General features: G+C 41.4%; 1 protein-coding gene across 1 annotated transcript; it reads left to right on the forward strand.

The window, feature by feature from the left end:
• Positions 1-13,925: 13,925 nt before the first annotated feature.
• MYCFIDRAFT_179919 (uncharacterized protein) lies at positions 13,926-18,606 on the forward strand (the record flags this gene model as incomplete). The annotated part of the gene is made up of 7 exons (XM_007933914.1): positions 13,926-13,961; positions 17,693-17,713; positions 17,746-18,174; positions 18,212-18,262; positions 18,289-18,366; positions 18,398-18,426; positions 18,468-18,606. 7 exons carry the CDS (start codon positions 13,926-13,928, stop codon positions 18,604-18,606), a joined length of 783 nt encoding a protein of 260 aa, XP_007932105.1.
• Between the last annotated feature and the right edge of the window lie 18 nt (positions 18,607-18,624).

Consider the following 18,624-nt stretch of genomic DNA (forward strand, 5'->3'; position numbering starts at 1 on the left):
AAAAGCTTTAAGCCTATTAAAGGTTTAATCAAAACTTTAAGGCCAAGTCAAAACTTTAAGCCGCCTAAAAGATTAAGCGACTAATAGACTAACTAAGGGCAAAACTATAGAGCTAAGCTAGCCGGGGTCGATCTTGCGGACAATAGGTTACTCCTCGATCTTTCTAACCCTTTAAGCGAGGCGAACCTCTACTACTACACTTATAATAGCCTTTACCTATAGAAACTAGAAGAACTAAGTTTTTTGAAAAGATATAATTAGTTGACACTTAAAGGCTGCTAAACCTAACTAATTAGGGCTAGTAAAACTACGATAGTAAATAATAGCCCTCGTAATAACAAGAACAATCCCTCGTAACAATAAGAACAACCCTCGGAAGCGGACATTTCTAGGTCTTTTAAGAGTAGACGTAGAGAACTCGGTACGACATTACTTAGAACGGGGGCAGTGCTATAATACCCTATATACCTACCTATTATAGTAGGGAAGGCGCGCTCGTATTATAATTAGTCGATAGTCTTTAATTCTTGTAGTTATATATTACTTTATTATATACAAGGATAGCGCAGTTAGAGTTAGACATTGTGTTGTGTTAGAGGTAAGGTTTAACATAGTTACATAATCGGTAGTTGTACGTTCAATTTAACGCGGACTAAACAGCCTATTAAACCTACTAAGTTAGTAGTAATAGAGGTTGAGACTAGAACAAAGACCGGCTACGAGGGCGCGGCCTTTAGAAGAGGAGCGTGTGTTAGGACTAAAGAGGTTATATGTGATTAGTATATAACCGGGCTCGAGTAAAGCTAGGGTCTTAATACCTTAGGCAGGGCTTAGCGCTTAGTAATAGGCTAACTTGCCTGCCTTCCTCCCTCTCCTCTTAGCTCCTTATCGAATACTACTCGTACCTACTACTACCCTATCTACCTACTAATATACCCTTCTTATAGAGTCCGCCGCTATAATAGTAGAAGCGTAGTCTACTACTAACCCGAAGAAGCGTAAACGCGCCGTAGCGAGTACCTTAAAGAAGCGGCGGAATAGTAAGGAGCCTACTATCGATTAGTAGTCGCAAATAGACGACTAATTGCTAGAAGCTAGCGGTTATCCGGAGAGTAAAGAAGAAGCGCCTATAGAAGACGACGAAATAGAAGAAGTCGCGCCTACTAAAGCCGATAATAAAGAGAGGGTTAATAAAGATAATAAGGACGCTAAAGCGTAGTAAGAAGCCGAGATTAAGTATAACTTCCGCGCGCTAGTATATATATCCTACGGTAAAGAACGCCTACGTAGAGATTATTAACTACGCGTACGGCGAGTGTCTAGCTTCGAGCCCTAGCGCAACTTCCTCGAAGTATACGATAAGTAGTATAGTAGTAAGGAAGATAAGTACGACTATCGAGAGATTATCGTTAAGTACTCGTATAATAGTCTTCGATAGCGAGATATCTTCTCGATAAGTATCGGTAGCGATAAACGAGAATAAGACTCGGCCTAGCTCGCTATTCTTAATTAACTCGACGATTAGTATAGTACTAATAAGCAAGGCCTTACTATACTTCTAGATATAATAGTAATTGATCTAAAGCCGCTATAGACGCCTATATAGTAGCGAGCGAGATAGTAGTAATAGCGACTAACTCTAGGCGGCTCTTAGAGAGTAACTGCGACTTAGCGGCAATTAGACGAAGTGCGTCGGTAGCGTTGTCTCGAGTTAGAAGAAGAAGCTAGTAATCTATAATAAACGCTAACAATTAAGGAGCTTCGTAAGGAAGATAATAGCGACTATCGAGAGATAATAAAGCGCGTATAGGCGTACAAGAAGACAACCTATAACTAGTATAGTTAGTATTGCTATTATAACGGCTCTAACCTAGATACTTCTTACTACTTAATCTATAAAGAGATAGCTATAGCGTAGGCGGCTAGAATAGCGAGAGGCGACCTAACTATTATAGATCTAGGCTCTTTACTTATTAATAAGATATAGCGCTATAAGTAGCGCTATATAAGCAACTCGGCTCGCAATCTATTCGCTTAAAGTGCGAAGAGCGTAAAGACTAATAGTAGATTTAATAGCGGCGGCGTAACGGTAAATAACTATATACCTAGCTCTACGATAGCAAAGGAATAGTTGCCTTCGAGTCTACTACGTAGCTTATAACCGGAGGCAGAATAGGTAGACCTAGTAGATTAAATCTACGAGTTCTTTACCTAGCTATATTAAAGGATATATTAGAGCTATCGATTAGAAGACCTAGAGCATATAGAGCGAGTATTTAAGGACCGGGAGCTTAGGTTATTAAGATATATCGGGATAATAGAAGGAAAGTAGTATAAACTAGGCTTTAAAGAAGGGTAATAGGAGTATTTCCGCTAAGCGGGGCGGAAGTATATAAAGGATAGACGGCTTTGAGATTTATAGAGTTTCTATATAATACTATACCGTAGAAAAATACTAAAAAAAGAGATAGCCTTATTATATACGTATACTATCGAGAAATAATTATTGTATAATAAATATTATATATTGTTGTTATGTTCTAATAGTTATATACAAGCTAGAAATGCTAAAGAGGATACGGTTTTACTAACTCCGAGCGAAGCCGAGCGAAGCCGAGCGGAAGCCGATCGAGTTTAAGGCGACGAGATCTCCTTAATACTACGCCGGCGGTAGTCGAAATTAGTGTGCGATAATAGAGGGTTTATCTTAGTACGACTTTGTCTAACAAATTAGTAAGCGTTTGCTTGTCTAGCGAACCGCCGAGTATATAAGGCAGACCTACGAATACCGGATATATTTTGATCGGAGATTCGATTAATATCGGTACCTAGAGGCCTAAAACTACGCTTTCGTATACGATACTATATCAACCTATTCTATAGTATATTAAAGGAATAGACCGAATATCTCGTATACCTTTACGAGGTCTATATTACGCCTAATCTATACTTTAAGCGAGTTAAAGGATATCTCGATAGAATTGAAGTCTAGTAAGTATAGCGGCAAGTAATGTAGGTAAATGCTAAAGCTATTACATAGGTCTTAAACGCGTAGAGTATAGTATATTAAGGCATTGTCTAGACCCCGTAGTAGTTCGGGTTGGTTTAGTTTGGTTTGCTAAGCCGAAACTCTAGTTTAGTTTGGGTTGGTTTGCTAAGCAACTATATAAGTAGCTAGTTCGAACTATATAATTTATCGGTTTTTAAGAAGTGTACGAATGTATACGTAGCTTCAAGCAAGCCCTTTGTAAGACTTAGTAGTGTGGCCGGCAGCGTAGCCGGCATTTTTAGTCCTTAGTACTTATAGAATTTTCGAATCCTACTTAGGCTACGTAGTTGTATAAAGGTACTTATATAACCTCAAATCTATAGACAATTAGCCAAGGGCACTAACCAATTAAAAGCATGTGTGTATGTATCTACGGGGCATTGTAGTTCAGTTCGGAAACTGTACTCCTTAGGTATAAATTTCATCCTTTCGTTTACGGTTCAATTCCCTAACTGCTTAGTAGAATGTCTTTATCTAGATCTAGGCAGAACTCATCGATTTCCCTAGAAGTCCTCCTCCTTAAGAAGTTTATATACTTTCCTACCGAACTATTCGACAATATTAAGTACTAGGATAGCTCCTCCCTTAGTATCGGTATAGTATATAAAAGAGCTATAAGGCAGCTCTATAGAACGTTCTACTAGTTACTCGCTATACTAAGGCCGAATGCTAGTTCGTTCCTTAGAACTCTTAGTTATTTAGGAGATATAAAGGGTAGGGCAGGTAGTAACTTCGTATTGCATAAGGAGGTAGAGGCTGCTATAGAAGAGGCCTTCAACCTATAGAAGATAGTGAAAGATATAGAGGCAGCTATAGGTCTAGGTACTTAGTTGAATTTCTAGTAGGTAGAGTATAAGGATATTTAGAGGGAGTATTAGGTAGAGTTGCGAAGGCAGGTGTATAATATGCTCTAGAAAACAGGGATAGTGCCTATAACTATAACTATTAGGCTCTTCAACCTTCCTTATTTTTCCCTGTTTTCTTTTTATAAAAATCTAAACTAATACAAATTAACCGGAATGTCTATCTTCTTTTAGTTCTTTGAAAAACCTAGCAGCGTAGCTAGCAGCGTAGCCGGCAGCGTAGCCGGCAGCGTAGCCGGCCTTTTTACTCCTTAGTACTAACGGGATTTTAGGAGACTTCTATTCCGTACGGCTAATAAAGCATACTATACTATATACATATGCTTAGAGAGTATTTAGAGCGCGGTATATAGCGCCGTATAATAGCGGCTCATTTCGTATATAGAAAAGCTTATAGATAACACTACGAACATCCTTTCTACTAGAATATCTATCCTACCTAGCACCGTCTCGAATGTAGACATTCCAGCCTTTTAGAATCTAATCGAGTGCTTTAAAATCCTTATCTATAATCGTTATACGCTTCGCGTAGATAGCTATAAGGTTAACCGCTAAAATAGTATTAGTATAGTCCGAAAAGAGGTAGAAGAGAAATATATATTCGAAGATACGAACTAGGTAGGCTTCTATAGCCTCTTAAAGGGCGCCTATCGCGGAGGCTTAGAAGCGGAGGTCCGTTCTATAATCCTAAGCAATTTCGCGAACAAGTCGTTAGAAAGGAGCTTTACGGATTAGGAGCTTAGAACTCTTCTAATACTACCGAATCTAACGGAGGGCTACGGCTAAAGAAGGATTAGTAAAAAGACAGTAAGAATGCCGGCTACGCTACCGGCTACGCTGCCGGCTACGCTGCCGGCTATAAATAGGACTTACTTCCTAAGCGCTATCGACGCTTCGCACGATTGCTACTAGTAGTAGAAGCGCTAGTTATCGTCTTACGTAGAGCCTTGCCCGCCGTTGTCTTACGCGGAGCCTTGCCCGCCGTTGTCTTACGCGGAGCCTTACTCGCGACGCCCTTTCTAGCACTAGAGCTAGCGGTAGTAGCAGTAGCTATCTTACGTTAATATACTATACTCGTTCTACTATTTCCGATCTTGTTGCGACCCGTAGAAGCAGTAGGTCCCTTCTTACGAGGCGTCGTAACTTGGTTAAGTAGACTCGCTATTATAAAAGTCGTCGAATTAAGGAAAAAAGTGCGTTACGAAGGTATACGAAGGCGCGCGCGGAGCGAGGGTATTGCGGAGGTAGTAGATATAGAGCGTAGAGGTATAGGTATCGATGCGAAGGTTAAATATAGCGGTAGTATCGCGGTGTCGCTAGGCAATAGAGTAAGCTTCGCGCAAGCCTACATTATAGTAACGTTAGAGCAAAGAAAGAAGGTAGGCACGGCTAAAAAAGGCAGGTACGGCTAAAAAAGGCAGGTACGGCAGACTTTGAAATATAGCCGGTATATATAGCCGGCATAGTAATAAGCGAAAGCCTCCTTTTAATAAATAGCCGGCGTAATAATAGTATCCTACTATAGTATAGATATTCTTTAGTAATGCCTTTACTAGCTATAGTAATCTTATAAGTAACCTAGGCCTATTGCTAGTAAATATAAGAAATATCAGGTAGGCTATACTAAACAAGCTAGTTATTTAGCAGGAAAAGGCCTACTACCGTCTCTATATGCCGGCTACGAGTGCCGGCTACGAGTGCCGGCTATCGCTCTAAATTCAACTCCGCCCTATCTCGGAGGCTAAGGTACCGAGCGGAAACCCTATAGCTTATATTCACTCGGTTATCGCGGAGCGCTTACAGGTAAGGTATTAGAAAAGAGTATAAAAAGTACGAGAAGAGTATCCTAGGATATAGGTCGTAAGTGAATAAGAGTAGCACGCCTAGTTATTTATATAGTACGTTACTCTATACGACTAAGAGCCTATATTATCTCGTACTTCGCTTATAAGACCTCGACTCTACTAATATACTGTTATTCTCCTACTCGGTCGCTGTCTCAAATCTTCTTCGAGTTGCCGGACTTAGTGCGCATCTGTAGCTATGCAATAGCGCTACGTATTATAGAGAATCAACTCCGCCGTATCTCGAAGGCTAAGGTACCGAGCGGAAATCCTATAGCTTATATTCACTCGGTTGTCGCGGAGCGATTATAGGTAAGGTATTAGAAAAGAGTATAAAAAGTACGATAAGAGTATTATAGGATATAGGTCGTAAGTGAATAAGAGTAGCACGCCTAGTTATTTATATAGTACGTTACTCTATACGACTAAGAGCCTATATTATCTTATGCTTCGCTTATAAGACCTCGACTCTACTAGTATACTATCGATCTCCTCCTCGGTCGCTAATACGCTATCTTAATTCTTCTTCGAGTTGCCGGACTTAGTACGCATCTATAGCTATGCAATAGCGCTACGCATTATAGAGAATTTCTCGTTAAAGTTTCTCTCTCGCAGGCTTGCTATCTGCCTCGTAGTATAGAGGATTAAAGTGCTAATGCTAAAGAATCTCCTTATAGTTAGGATACTAGGGCTCCTTAGGACCTTTGTGTTTTAGGTCTAAATAGAGACGTATTATAAACGTTCTATCGCCCTTTCGCTTACTACCCGCTAGGTCGCGATATGCGAAGAAACTAATCTGAATATAGCTCGTCTCTGTAAGAGCCGGGTAAATATAGAGCGCTAGGTTTCTACTTCGTACCTTAGATTTAGGGACGGCGCGGAGATAAAATTAGAAATATAGCCGGTACCTATAGCCGGTAAAAGGATGCGAAAATAGGCCTCCTCCTAGGTTAATCTAACGACTAAATACAATTTCCAACTAATCCGCTATAAACCGACGCCGAATTTTAGCTAGAAGCTATATATCTTTATTTTAAAGAGTAATCCGCTTCGTATAGATAGTAAGGAGGTTTAAAAGCTCAAGCTCGGTTACGAGAAATGCCTCCGTAGCTTCCTAAAGAGTACTAATCGCCTTAGCCGTAAATCGCATACTAGACCGAAAATCTAATGTAATTTCTCGGACGAGTCGCTAGAAGGGAGTCTTAGGGATTAAAAGCTCGGTCCCTCTTTTATTTTAGAAAAGCCGGATCTAGCGAAGGGTAATAGTACCTAGTTTAAAGCGCCGCTTCTTTGTCGTCGAGTCCTGCCTTATTCCCTTTCTTTTAATAGAAAGATAACTTTTCTTCGCGATAGTCTTCGTCCGCCTACTCTTTTTAGCCTTCTCCTATCTACCTATAGCCTTCTTATTTTTCGGTACTATTTTCCGAGGAACCCCCTTCCTTCGTATATACTACGGAGAGCCTTGCTCTTCCGATATCTCGTTCTCGCTACGGTCTCCCTATACTTGGCTTACTTTACCCTTGCCCTTTAGCCTCTAAAGATATTTATCTGCGCGTTTAGGCGACGAGGGCATATCGGTAGGACCTAGAAAATTAATAAGTATATAATCGTAAGGAGATATTAATGCTTCTTACCTTCTAGAACAAATAGTCTTCTATTAAACCGCCTTATTAGGTTATCGTTAGATTCGAATAAAGGATAGTAGCTTAAGGAAGGGGAGGCAGCCGGCTTAGGAAGGCCCGAAGAGCCGAATCCTTAAGGTATATTTGTCTTTAAGAATATAGGGAAAGGGAAGAAGGAGAGGAAGAGCGAATAGAGAATTAGAAATAGTCCGTAGGTAAGCGGGGTCGGTTGCTATAGCAACTAGTCTGTTTAGGTCCTAGGAATTCGAAACACATTTCGGATATATGCCGGCTATATACGCCGGCTATATTACCTTATACGTAAACGCTTCGTCTCCTTAAAGCTGCTCTAAGCCTATATACGTTTCCGCTTCTCGACCCGGTATCGCCTTCTACCTCCGCCCTCCTCCTCTTCGTTATCGCTAATTAGGGTTTCGCTTAGACTAAATTTCGCATTCTCTTCGCGCTCCTAGGTTTCTTCGATCTTAAGGTTTTCTAATTCCTCGATTAACTCCTTTAGTATAATCTTTAGTAACCTACCTTAGCGATTCTAGTAGAGGAGATAGTATCGGAATACTATAATAGATTCGAAGGTAGTAGGCGAGTATATTCGATTAAAGCGGCCCTAGTAACGAGCGATACTAAAAGACCTCTTATAGCCTATACCTACGCTCGGAATAGCGAGGACGTCCCGAGCGACCGACGCTATCGTTAGAAACTTAGGCTCTAACCGCTACTATATAGCGAGAATATCGTCTCCGAATTCGTCTAGAAGACCGGTAAGATCTAGAGATTATTAGCCCTCTTTCCGAGCCTACGGGTTTATACTTACTCGCGCGCCGATAGAGATCGAACTCTTCCCTACCTACTTTAGCAGTTGCTTCCTCTTCTACCTCTACTTCCTACCTACGAAACAGGTATAATATCGGAGCCTTCTAAACCTTCTTTTTCTTTATAGGAGCTATATTTGGACTAGTTTCTTTCCGACGCTCGTAGAACATCTTTTCTAGAATAGTCTAGTAATACTTCGGCTATACCTCGTCCGCCTTCTATTCCGGCCTCTACTAGTATATATCCTTTTCTACCGGGTTAAGCAAGTACGCAACGCTATAGATATCCCCGAACGAGTTAAAGGTAGCACTATAATATTTATGCAACTTAGTATAGGAGGTGTCTACAGCTTTCGTTATAGCTACTTTCTAGGGAACGCTCTTCTTAGCTAGCTTAGCTACGGTTTCCTCGAGCTCGTTAAAGAGCTAGTTATAGTACGTAAAGACAAGGTAGATCGTCGGTCCTCGGGTTCTTCTAATCGTAGTAGTAACCTTCGCGTAATGCTTACTAATATCGACGAGATACTCTACTTAGCGCTATTCGGCGGCGGTAAGGCCGAGCTACTTAATATCCTCGGAACTCTAATAGATCTCGAGAGCGGTACGTAAAGTATATCCCCTCGTAACTATATAGAAAGTCGAATCGAACCGGGTCTTAACGTCTTAGGTAAAACGGAGTAGGCGCTAAGGAGGCCGCTTTTGCTATCGCTTATTCTATGCGATATTCTAGGCATCGGTTTTAGGGCGCTCGATTAGGTTCTTTTAAATAGCCTCGAATCGGTTATATCTCTATAAGCTCGAGTTCGTATATATTGCTAGACGACGAAGCTAGAGAAAAAGAGTTAGAACTATACTAGGTTGCCGGCTATAGGTGCCGGCTACGGACAAAAGTTATACCTTATATAAAACGAGAGCGAGGCTCTCTGCCTTATCCCGTCTTATTGCTATAATAAGTTTCTCGACTTTCGACTTTGCTTTATCCTTATCTAGGATCTTCTATTAGTCGTCGTTTAATAGTGCAATTTTAAGCGTCTTAAAGAGGGCTCGGATCGCGATTTAAACTATATAAGCGAGGTAGGGAAACTTCTATAGGGATGTAACTAGCAACGACGTCGGCTCCGATTTAATAGGGCTAGGGCTATTAATAGGCTCCTCTTTATCGTTATTATCGTACGTATTATCGTACGTATCCGGAATCGTAGCGAGCTTAATATTCGGAAGATTAAGCTAGATTATAGACCTTGTAATCTCCTCTACGTACTCGACCCTATCGATACAATTAGTAATTTTAAAGATATATACGAGTAAATTGTATATACAACGCCTTATACAATGTTCGATTATTACTAGCGTTGTCCGCAGTAATCGAGATTAGTTTCGTTATTACGCTAACCCTATCTATTGCTATATAGACAAGCTTCGCTATATCCTTACTAGTATAGGAACCTAGAATTTCAAGGAATCCGATTATAAGTTCCTAGAGTTTCTAATCCGAATTGATAAAGTATAGTATAATCGAGAGGAAGGAGGCTCTTATAGTCCGGCTTAACTAGCTATCGATAGTAATAGCTACTCGGCGAGTATTACGGAGGATCTCCCGAATATCGTCTAACGCAGCCTCTTTGTTCTTTTCGAATATAATACGCTAGGTTGTCGCGCCGAGAAATAGGGGAGGGTAGTTTATAAGACATAGGTATGTCTTCTATATAGACTCCCTTTCGTAGAAGTCTTCCGGAAGACCGTTTATAGCTAGCATTTCGTTTACTAGGTGCTTAAAGTCTTCGAGGGAGAAATCGGTAGCCTTTAATCCTAGAGCTTCCTTAAGCGTAGCCTATAATAATTAGCTAGATCTCTACGGTTGATTTAGGTAGCCGGAATCTGTAGCCGGTAGCTATAGCCGGCAGCTATAGCCGGCATTTTAGAAGACATACCTCTTTCTAGAACGCTATATCTATATTAACTCTCCTCTCTCCTTAAGATTCCCGATACCGTTTAGAATAGAGATAGTTCGTAGGCGATAAGTTCCTATCCCCTAGTTTCGGGTGTTTTAAGATTAAACCGTAGAAGTTATAGATAATTACTAGTTAACTTTTAAGTCGAGAAGTCGTATAACGGTACAATGCCCCTTCTATAAAGAACTTCTAGAATGTATCCGTTCGCTCCTTACTCCCCTATCGCATCGAGTACTTCCGGAGTTTATACTCCTTCGAACGTAAGTATAAAGGGAACTATATCTTATAGACCTATTAATTAAACTGCTCTATATACTCGGGTTTCTAAAGATACGCCTAGCTAGCCTTTTCGAAGATTTCCGGGTTAATACTCGATGTTCTTATATCTCCGAACAACCTTCTACTTAGACTCTATAAAGGTAAGGACTAGGTAGTAGTACCCTATAATAAATTCCTACTACTAGGATTCGGAGAGGATGAATCTAGCCCTAATCGTCGTCTAGGACTCGATAGGCTCGAAGGTAAGTATACGACCTCCTCTCGACGTTGTCGCAATCTCGCTCGTATACTAGACTGTTTCGACTGTCGTCTCGTTATTACCCTTCCTAGTATAGCGCCTAGTATATATACAATGTCGGTCGGCATATTTTGAGGTTTCGTATAGTAAGGTAAGGACTTAGGAGTAGTAGATATATACTAGTAGCTATAGAGAAACACCCTTTCTTTTATAGCATCGTATCGTTAGGAACAGCTAGGTAGTAAATAGCTAGCTACCTTTTTTTTTGTTTCCTAGCTACCTAACTACTAGATTTTTTTTCCTAGCTACCCTAGCTAGCCTAACTACTAGAATTTCTTTCCTAGCTACCCTAACTACCTAAATTTTGCCTTCTATACGGCGGCTCTCTCCTACTAACGGAACCGAGCTACTATACCTAACGAATCTAAGCTCGTTTTTAGTCTCAATCTATCCTCTTTCGGTATAAGACACTCGATAAGCAAATACTTAGGCCGAGTCTAACTACGAAACCTAAGACTAACTAACAGCTCTATTAACTAATCCTAATCCTCGAACTCCTTCCGCTTCTTAGTAAAGACCTTAAAGAGCGCTCGAGCTTCTTCGGGTGCCTACGGAGTAGTCGAGATAAAGCCGTATCGCTGAAATAGGTAATCCTTCGGAGGCTTATATAGAGATTTAGAGAATTCTAACGCTAACCTATCCTACTAGCAGCTTAGATTCCGGATATAAGCCCTCTCTGCCTTAGTAAAGATTTTATATAGTAGTAGCACTCTGCCTTCGAGAAACGCTTTCTGTTTAACTGTTAGTATCTGCCGGCTACGAACGCCGGCTATATATGCCGAGTATAGAATAATTACCTGTACCCCTTCCTCCTATAGTAACACTTCTACCGTCCCTAGATACCTAGCCCCGATCGCATTAATCGCAAGCTACTTTACCTTTATAGACGTAAAGGCTTCGCTCTAATACTAATAAAGAAACTTCTACTCTATATCGAGGATATAAAGACGACTAGTCTCGATTCTAATCCTTGCTAGCTTTTCGTAGTAGCTTTAACTATAATTTTCTAGATTAATAGGACTTATACCTTAGCCCTTTACTAGTATCTCGTCTCTTTAACTGTACTCGATCTACTCCTAGCGCTTATCGTCTATAGCGTTAGGCCCTAAGACTATACCTGTTACTAGATCGACGTATAGTATCTCCTCGCTTTTTTTAGTTCCTTTATTCGTAGTATTAAGCTCTGTCGCGGCATCCTAAACTCTAGCATTGTTATTCTCGGCTATCTAAACATCTCCGTTACTATTAGTCGTATCGATAGAGGTAGCGACTACAGGTCTAAATACTATTAGTTAACGTGTTAAAGAAAAATATACCGGCTACAGCTGCCGGCTACGGCTGCCGGCTATAGCTGCTAGCTACGGCCGCTAGCTAGATTAACTTACGCTACTAGAACTTTACGCTCGAAAACTAGCCGCAATTCTTTCCTCCTCTTAGCCTTCTCTTAGGTTGTCTTCTTATTCTAACCTTCACTTTTTTCTATAGGCGCTAGCTATCGATAGAATGCCTTATTCCGCGCCTTTCTTCTCTTATTCTTAGCTCTTTTATCCTTATCTATCTTATCCTTTCTCTCGCGGTCTCGTACGGAATTCTTCTTCGTAGAGTACTCCTCTTTAGTCTTGCGCTTTTTAGTTAGACGCTTAGGCAAAATAAACTCGCGGTCTTTAGTTCTATCTTCTATTTAGCGCGCGGCGCGCTTCTCTCTTGCTATTATAAGGGAAAGGGGCGGGGGCGCAGCGTATAGTAGTTATTATCGGTATAGGTATAGAGGAAGAAGTTAAAAGTATAAGAATATCGCGAAGCCCTAATTGTTGCCGCCTACGTAACGTTATATAGGTAAGCTTTCGCAACTATAGTAACTACGCCCCGGCAATAGCAACTACGCCCTAGTAACGGCAACTACGCCCTAGCAACGGCAACTACGCCCTAGCAACGGTAATAAAGCGTAGTAAATACAACCTAGTAACTATTATAGCCGGCAATCGTAGCCGGTAGTCGAATAAGAGTATCCTTATAGCAAAACTACGCCCTAGCAACGGCAACTACGCCCTAGCAACGGCAAAAGAGCGTAGTAAATGTAATAGAGTTACTATTATAGCCGGCAATCGTAGCCGGCAGTCGAATAAGAGTGTCCTTATAGTAAAACTAATACAGTCTCTAGTTTAAACCAGGAATCTATATAGTTCGAAAAAACTAAACCGGAACTAGGGAGCTGGTTCGCCGCTAAGAAACCAAACTATATACGTTTAGTAGTTCGGAAACCGAACTACTACGGGGTCTAGCATTGTCTATTGCGAGAAATATACCCCTTTCTAGTCGAGGCAGTATAAACAACTCTAGCTAGTCTTCGAAGTCTACGGCTTTAATAGAGCCTTAGTAGATAAGGTAATCGTCTAGATAATCCTTACTTATTATAGTAGGTAGTATAGACTATCTCTTTAACCTCTTCGAGCCGCCGATATCTTTATAAGGAGTGTTAACTTTAGAATAGCTATATTTCCGCTATCTAGTACGCTCGTTTAAACTAGACTCGTCGATATAGTAGATACGACCTATTAGTATCCCTTTCTATAGCGTACGCTAGTTCTCGCGTAACTCGTAGCTCTATTCGAGCGCCTTACGCTAAGCCTTCTTCTTCGAGAAGTTATAGCGTTTAAGGATATCGCTTACGGTCGTCTCGGATACGATAATATTAAACTCGTCGTAAATAAACTATATAGTCTTAGAATAGTACGAAGTCGGTCGATCGCGTAGGTATTCGAGAATACGTAGTTCTTGCGCCTTAGTTAGCTTCTAAGAAGGTCCTTTCTTCGCCTATTATAGATACGGCTCGCTAAACAATATAATATTAATTCTTAAAGAGTTAATAGCGCGGCGACTAATATACGTCTTCCTAGAAACACTGCGATTAGAATAGCCTTCTGCCTATAGATCCCGTATAAAAGTAATCTAATTAGGAGGTATTTGCTAGCGGGTTGGCTACGTATATTTCTAACCCGATAATAGTGCTATTAGAACGCTAAAACAATACCTAGGACCGTCTATACTGCTAGAAATACGACGACATAGTTTGCGGTATTAGAAACGCGTTAGTTAGTTTAATATAGTTCGAATTGCTAACAATCTATAGTAGTTTCGCGAATTCTATAAAATTCGCGGGGTAGGCACGGTTACTCCGGTAGCACAGTATGCGTAAAGCTGCCGGCTATGCCGCCGCTGCTCGAGTGTTCGCTGTTCCCGAGCTACTCGAAAACATCCTCGACTACCTTCTAATATAGGATCTCTTCTTAGCAAAAGACACTATAGTACCAAACACTAGAAAGCAGTTATCGCCTCTAGTAGCGTCCTAAAACGCACGCTACATCTCTTACCTATCTAACCGATATTAGAAGTTTCGCCGGCCTAAGAACGATAACCCGTACGTAGTTAAGAGATTAACGAAAAATGCGCCGGGCTTCGAATCCGATATAGGGCTAGACGGAAAACGCTATACTATGTGCTGCCTATAACTTGTTAGTACGGTCCGCAGAGCCTTATCCTCTTCCGGATAGCTAGCTAGGGGCTAGATAGGGGTGTTTTATATATAGAATCGCCTGTTTCTTCCTAAATTGCTACTATAGACAGAGAACAATCGACTATTTAAGCCTCGTACGCGTATTCTAACTGCTTTTAACCCTTCTAACCGCTATAACTATAATAATAGCGCTAAGACCGATACGTACGACTACTAGCAAGCTACTAGTACGATTAGACTAACAAGCTAGCAACAAGAAGAAGAAGGTAGACTAGAGTCTCGAGAAGCCTATTAGTCCGCCGCCAATTGGACGAGGTGCTAGTACGACTCGGCAGGCAAAAGGTGGTACTAAGAGTAGGTTAACTGCCGGCAAGAATAGCAAAGCGACTGCCGTCGAAGAGCCTAACCTAATCGCTAGTCCCTCGGCTATATAAAGTAAAGAGACCGCTATAGTACTAGCAGAGGAGCTGCTACCTAATATAGGTAATACTTCCTCTACTATAGCTTCTATATCCTCCTCTTTTAACGCTACGTAGGAGGTAGAAGCCGCTACTAGCAGCGTCGCTATACTCGCTACTAGTAACGCTCTAATAACTTAACCTAGCTCTTTCTTAGACGAGACCTTCTATTATAAAGGACAGTAGACGCTCTTTAATACGACGAAGAAGGGCGCGGCGCGGACAATAGCGTATAAACCGGTAAAGTTCTTATCGGCGAGCGATAAGGAGGGTTAGAATAGCTATACGTAGGCGGCGAAGATAGCGAAGTTGTATAGAATAGCGGCTATTAACCGAGTCGTTATTCGTACTAGAGCGGACGGTTAGAAGAGCGCTTTTACTAGCGATTAGCACCAAGCTAGAGATAATAAGATTGATAGCGATAAGGTCTATACTAACGCTCTCGAGGTCGCGAAAGGCCTTATCCTTGCCTCGTAGAAGAATGTATTTATTAATATAGACTTTATAACTAAACCTAAAGCAACAGTAGCGGCTAGACCTTTAGGTAGTAGCAAGAAGCTACCGGCTTCTAATCCAACCTTAATTTAGCTTACTAACGCCGGCGTTGTAATAGCTAAACTCGAGACTTAGAAGCGATACGACTATTAGATTATCCGTAACTTTCTATATAGTACGAAGGACTATAGCAATTATATAAAGGCGGGTAAGCATACGTACTAGCGTAACCGGAAGCTAAAGGACTATAGTAAGAACTACTTTCTATTCTTCGAGGCGGCTATAATTGAGGGCTATAAAGCGATCGCTTCTAGTAAATAGAAGGTTAATAAGCAAACCGGCGCTCTCGAGGATAGGTTGCTAGTAAGGTTAGAAATTAAGCTAATAAAGAGGAAGGTCGAGAATGAGATATAGAAGACTACTATCCGGAAGATAAGAGGTCGCCGCTATAGCAGTAACGAAGACGACTCGCCTCGTAAACTAGCCGTTAGAAGTAGTAGAATTCAGCCGATTATCTATAACAACTTTAGTAAGGACCTTAGTCGCATTCTAGACAGCAAACTACGCGGCAGTAGCCTTATTGCTAGCACACTAAGTCGGATACCTGCTCGAGCTCTAGTTAAGGCTAGTTAGCGTAATACTAGACTGCTACGCAATATCGTTTAGTGCGAGAAGCTAACGGTAGAATTCTTCGACTAGGTTGCCCTTTACCGCGATTTCTAGGATTATAACTATCTACGGCCTTGTATTGCCTATTTCGTCGGCGTAGGCTAGACGCTAGAGACTATCTACAATCTAATAAAGGACGACTAGCTAGCGGCACTTAGCTAGGTAGATAGAATACGATTAAAACTAAAGAAGGCTATCGTCGAGTTTATAAGAAAGAAACAGGATAAGGTTATAGCGGCGGAAGCTGCCGCTACTAAAGAAGGAGAGAACTTCTAAGAACTTTAGCTTCCTTCCTATACTAATCTTTGCATAACTATAACATATATAAACTTGTAATAAGCGAGAGATTCTTGCGGTAGAAGCACTTATTTAGCCTATATATAATTAATTAATATTATGCGTTAGTTGTAGTATAATATAAGCAATAGGCAAGGCTAGCGTTCGTATACATTCTTTATACCTCTACTATACGGCGCTTGCCGCACGCTAATAACGCCTAGTTACATTACTCGAAATCGTTAAAATCGACCTCTTCTTCCTCGTCTTCTATATTATCTTCTTTATATAACGTATATAGCGCTTCTACGTCGTTAAGCACCGGCGGCTCGTTGTTCTAAGTCTACTATATCTATCGGGACTCTTCTAGATCGAGTGCTAGCATATTTTAAGCGTTACTAGCCGTCGACTCGAATTAGGAAGCGTCGTACAGCAAATCTACCCTATCGATATTATATCTAGTATTAGCGAATAGCTTACGCGCTCGACGGCCTCGATAGCGGTATAAACAATATAGCAAGTAATCCTAAAAGCTAAAGAACTTCGGAATCTAATCTCTATGTCTTTTAATAGTCTTCTTTAGTAGATTAAAGCTGCCTTTAATAGGATTTAAATTAGGCGAATACGGCGGTAAGTACTCGAGTCGGTATCTAGTATCGAGAATCGCCTACTTAATCCTTAATCTATAGTAAATACTAGTATTATCTATAACAAAGATTATCGGCGGTCCTTCTTCGAGGCATAGAAGCACCTGCTTAGTAATCTAGGTATAGAAGCGGTTACTATTAATTAATCCTTAGTATATATAGGTATATAGCAAATAGCTATAGACCGTAAAAGCCGGCAATACACTCTACCTTACTTCTCGCTTCGCATATTAGATATCTACGTATATAATACCTCTTAGACTCTATCTATACTTCCGCTAACCTGTCTTCTAATTGCTAGTAGTCTCGTCGATAAAGACTAGTCGATCTGCCGGCTATTTAGCGTACCTAATCGTCTATAAAGCCTTTAAGAATAGGTTACGTTCCTTCGCCGACCGCTTAACCTTTGTTCGAGTATAGGCGTGTTTCTTTAACACTTTGCCGATTAGAGAAGGACGAAGCTTAACCGCACTACTACTACCTTTATTTATAGGGCGTAGCCTTACAAACTCGTCTTAAAGAGCTTAGATTATCTCTATAAAGTAAGCGTCCGGTCGGTCGTCGAGATACCTAAGAAGAAACTCGTCTTCGGCTACTAGAAGTAGGCTATTCGAATAGCTACGCCGAGTACCTATATTCTCGGTATATAAGGCTCTAAACAAGCGCTATTTCTCTTAATAACGATATACTAAACGGACTGATATTAGAAGCTTTGTAAAGGCGTGTATCTCCTTAGTAGATAGCCTTTTAGAAAAGAGGTTAATTAGTTAGCCTTGCTAGTCGCGATTAATACGAGCCTTCTTTACTATTGTAACAATACCTCGGAAGGGCCTATACCACTAAATTGTCGACAACACGATATCTACGATATACTAGAGAATCTAGGCTTCCGACAGAGGTCTGAAGAGCAGCTTTTAGTGGAAAAATAGGTGTATGTGTGCTTGCCAAGCCCCTGCGGAGGTGCAGGGCTCTCCCCGCAATTACTGACAAGTTATGGGCAGCACATAGTACTAGCGTCGAGCTCAATCCATTGCTTCGCTGCCCTCGCACCCATCGCGCGCCAGACGTCTTCTGTCTATACGCTACATACGTAACACGGCTTTCAAACCGAGGTTTCGCGTTTTCTCTTTGCGGGAGGCGAGTCAAGAGCCCCAAGAGTGCACGCCAAATGCTCCTGACGCAGCCGCCGTGCTATCAGCTCACACTTAGGAGCCCAGTTGTTCAGGGGTCTGTGGTGGTCTGCAACACGGGCGGGATCAAGATCGGTGATCTGTTGAGTGGCATCCGACGCCTCAAGGGCAAAGAGAGCGACCTCAGAGTGGTGATCGATATCGAAGATGTGTTTTTTCCAACGATCGAGGAGGACGAAGCTGGGCATGTGAATGTATGGGATTGAGAAGCCCAAATGAGACTAGGCTGGATGGCACTGGAAAATGACGCGGAGTCAGGAGCACAAGAATGCAGACGTGCAGCAGCAGGAAAATGTTTCCAGAGTATGGATCAGAACTATCAGCGTGGCATGGTCAGCAGGGAGCGGTCTAGCAATCAGGACTCATTAAAGTCCGTCGCCGTGACATAGTGCTGAGCAAATCAAACGAGAGACATATGGATTCACTGCTCATGCCCATTCGTGTCTCTAGAAAGAAGCGACTGCCTCAATGATCTGTCGAGCTGGTTTGGTCTTGCAATGAGCGGCCCAAACGGCGTCATGAGGGTGTATCACACTCCATCACCGCTTCATTTCTACTCTGCAATCCTAGCATCTGCAATTCCACTCGTCTATTGTTTAATGCGTCAGATTCAAGTCTAAATCCCTTGAGGAAAATCC

The sequence above is a fragment of the Pseudocercospora fijiensis genome, assembly GCF_000340215.1.
Source record: "Pseudocercospora fijiensis CIRAD86 unplaced genomic scaffold MYCFIscaffold_12, whole genome shotgun sequence".
Lineage (NCBI taxonomy): Eukaryota > Fungi > Ascomycota > Dothideomycetes > Mycosphaerellales > Mycosphaerellaceae > Pseudocercospora > Pseudocercospora fijiensis.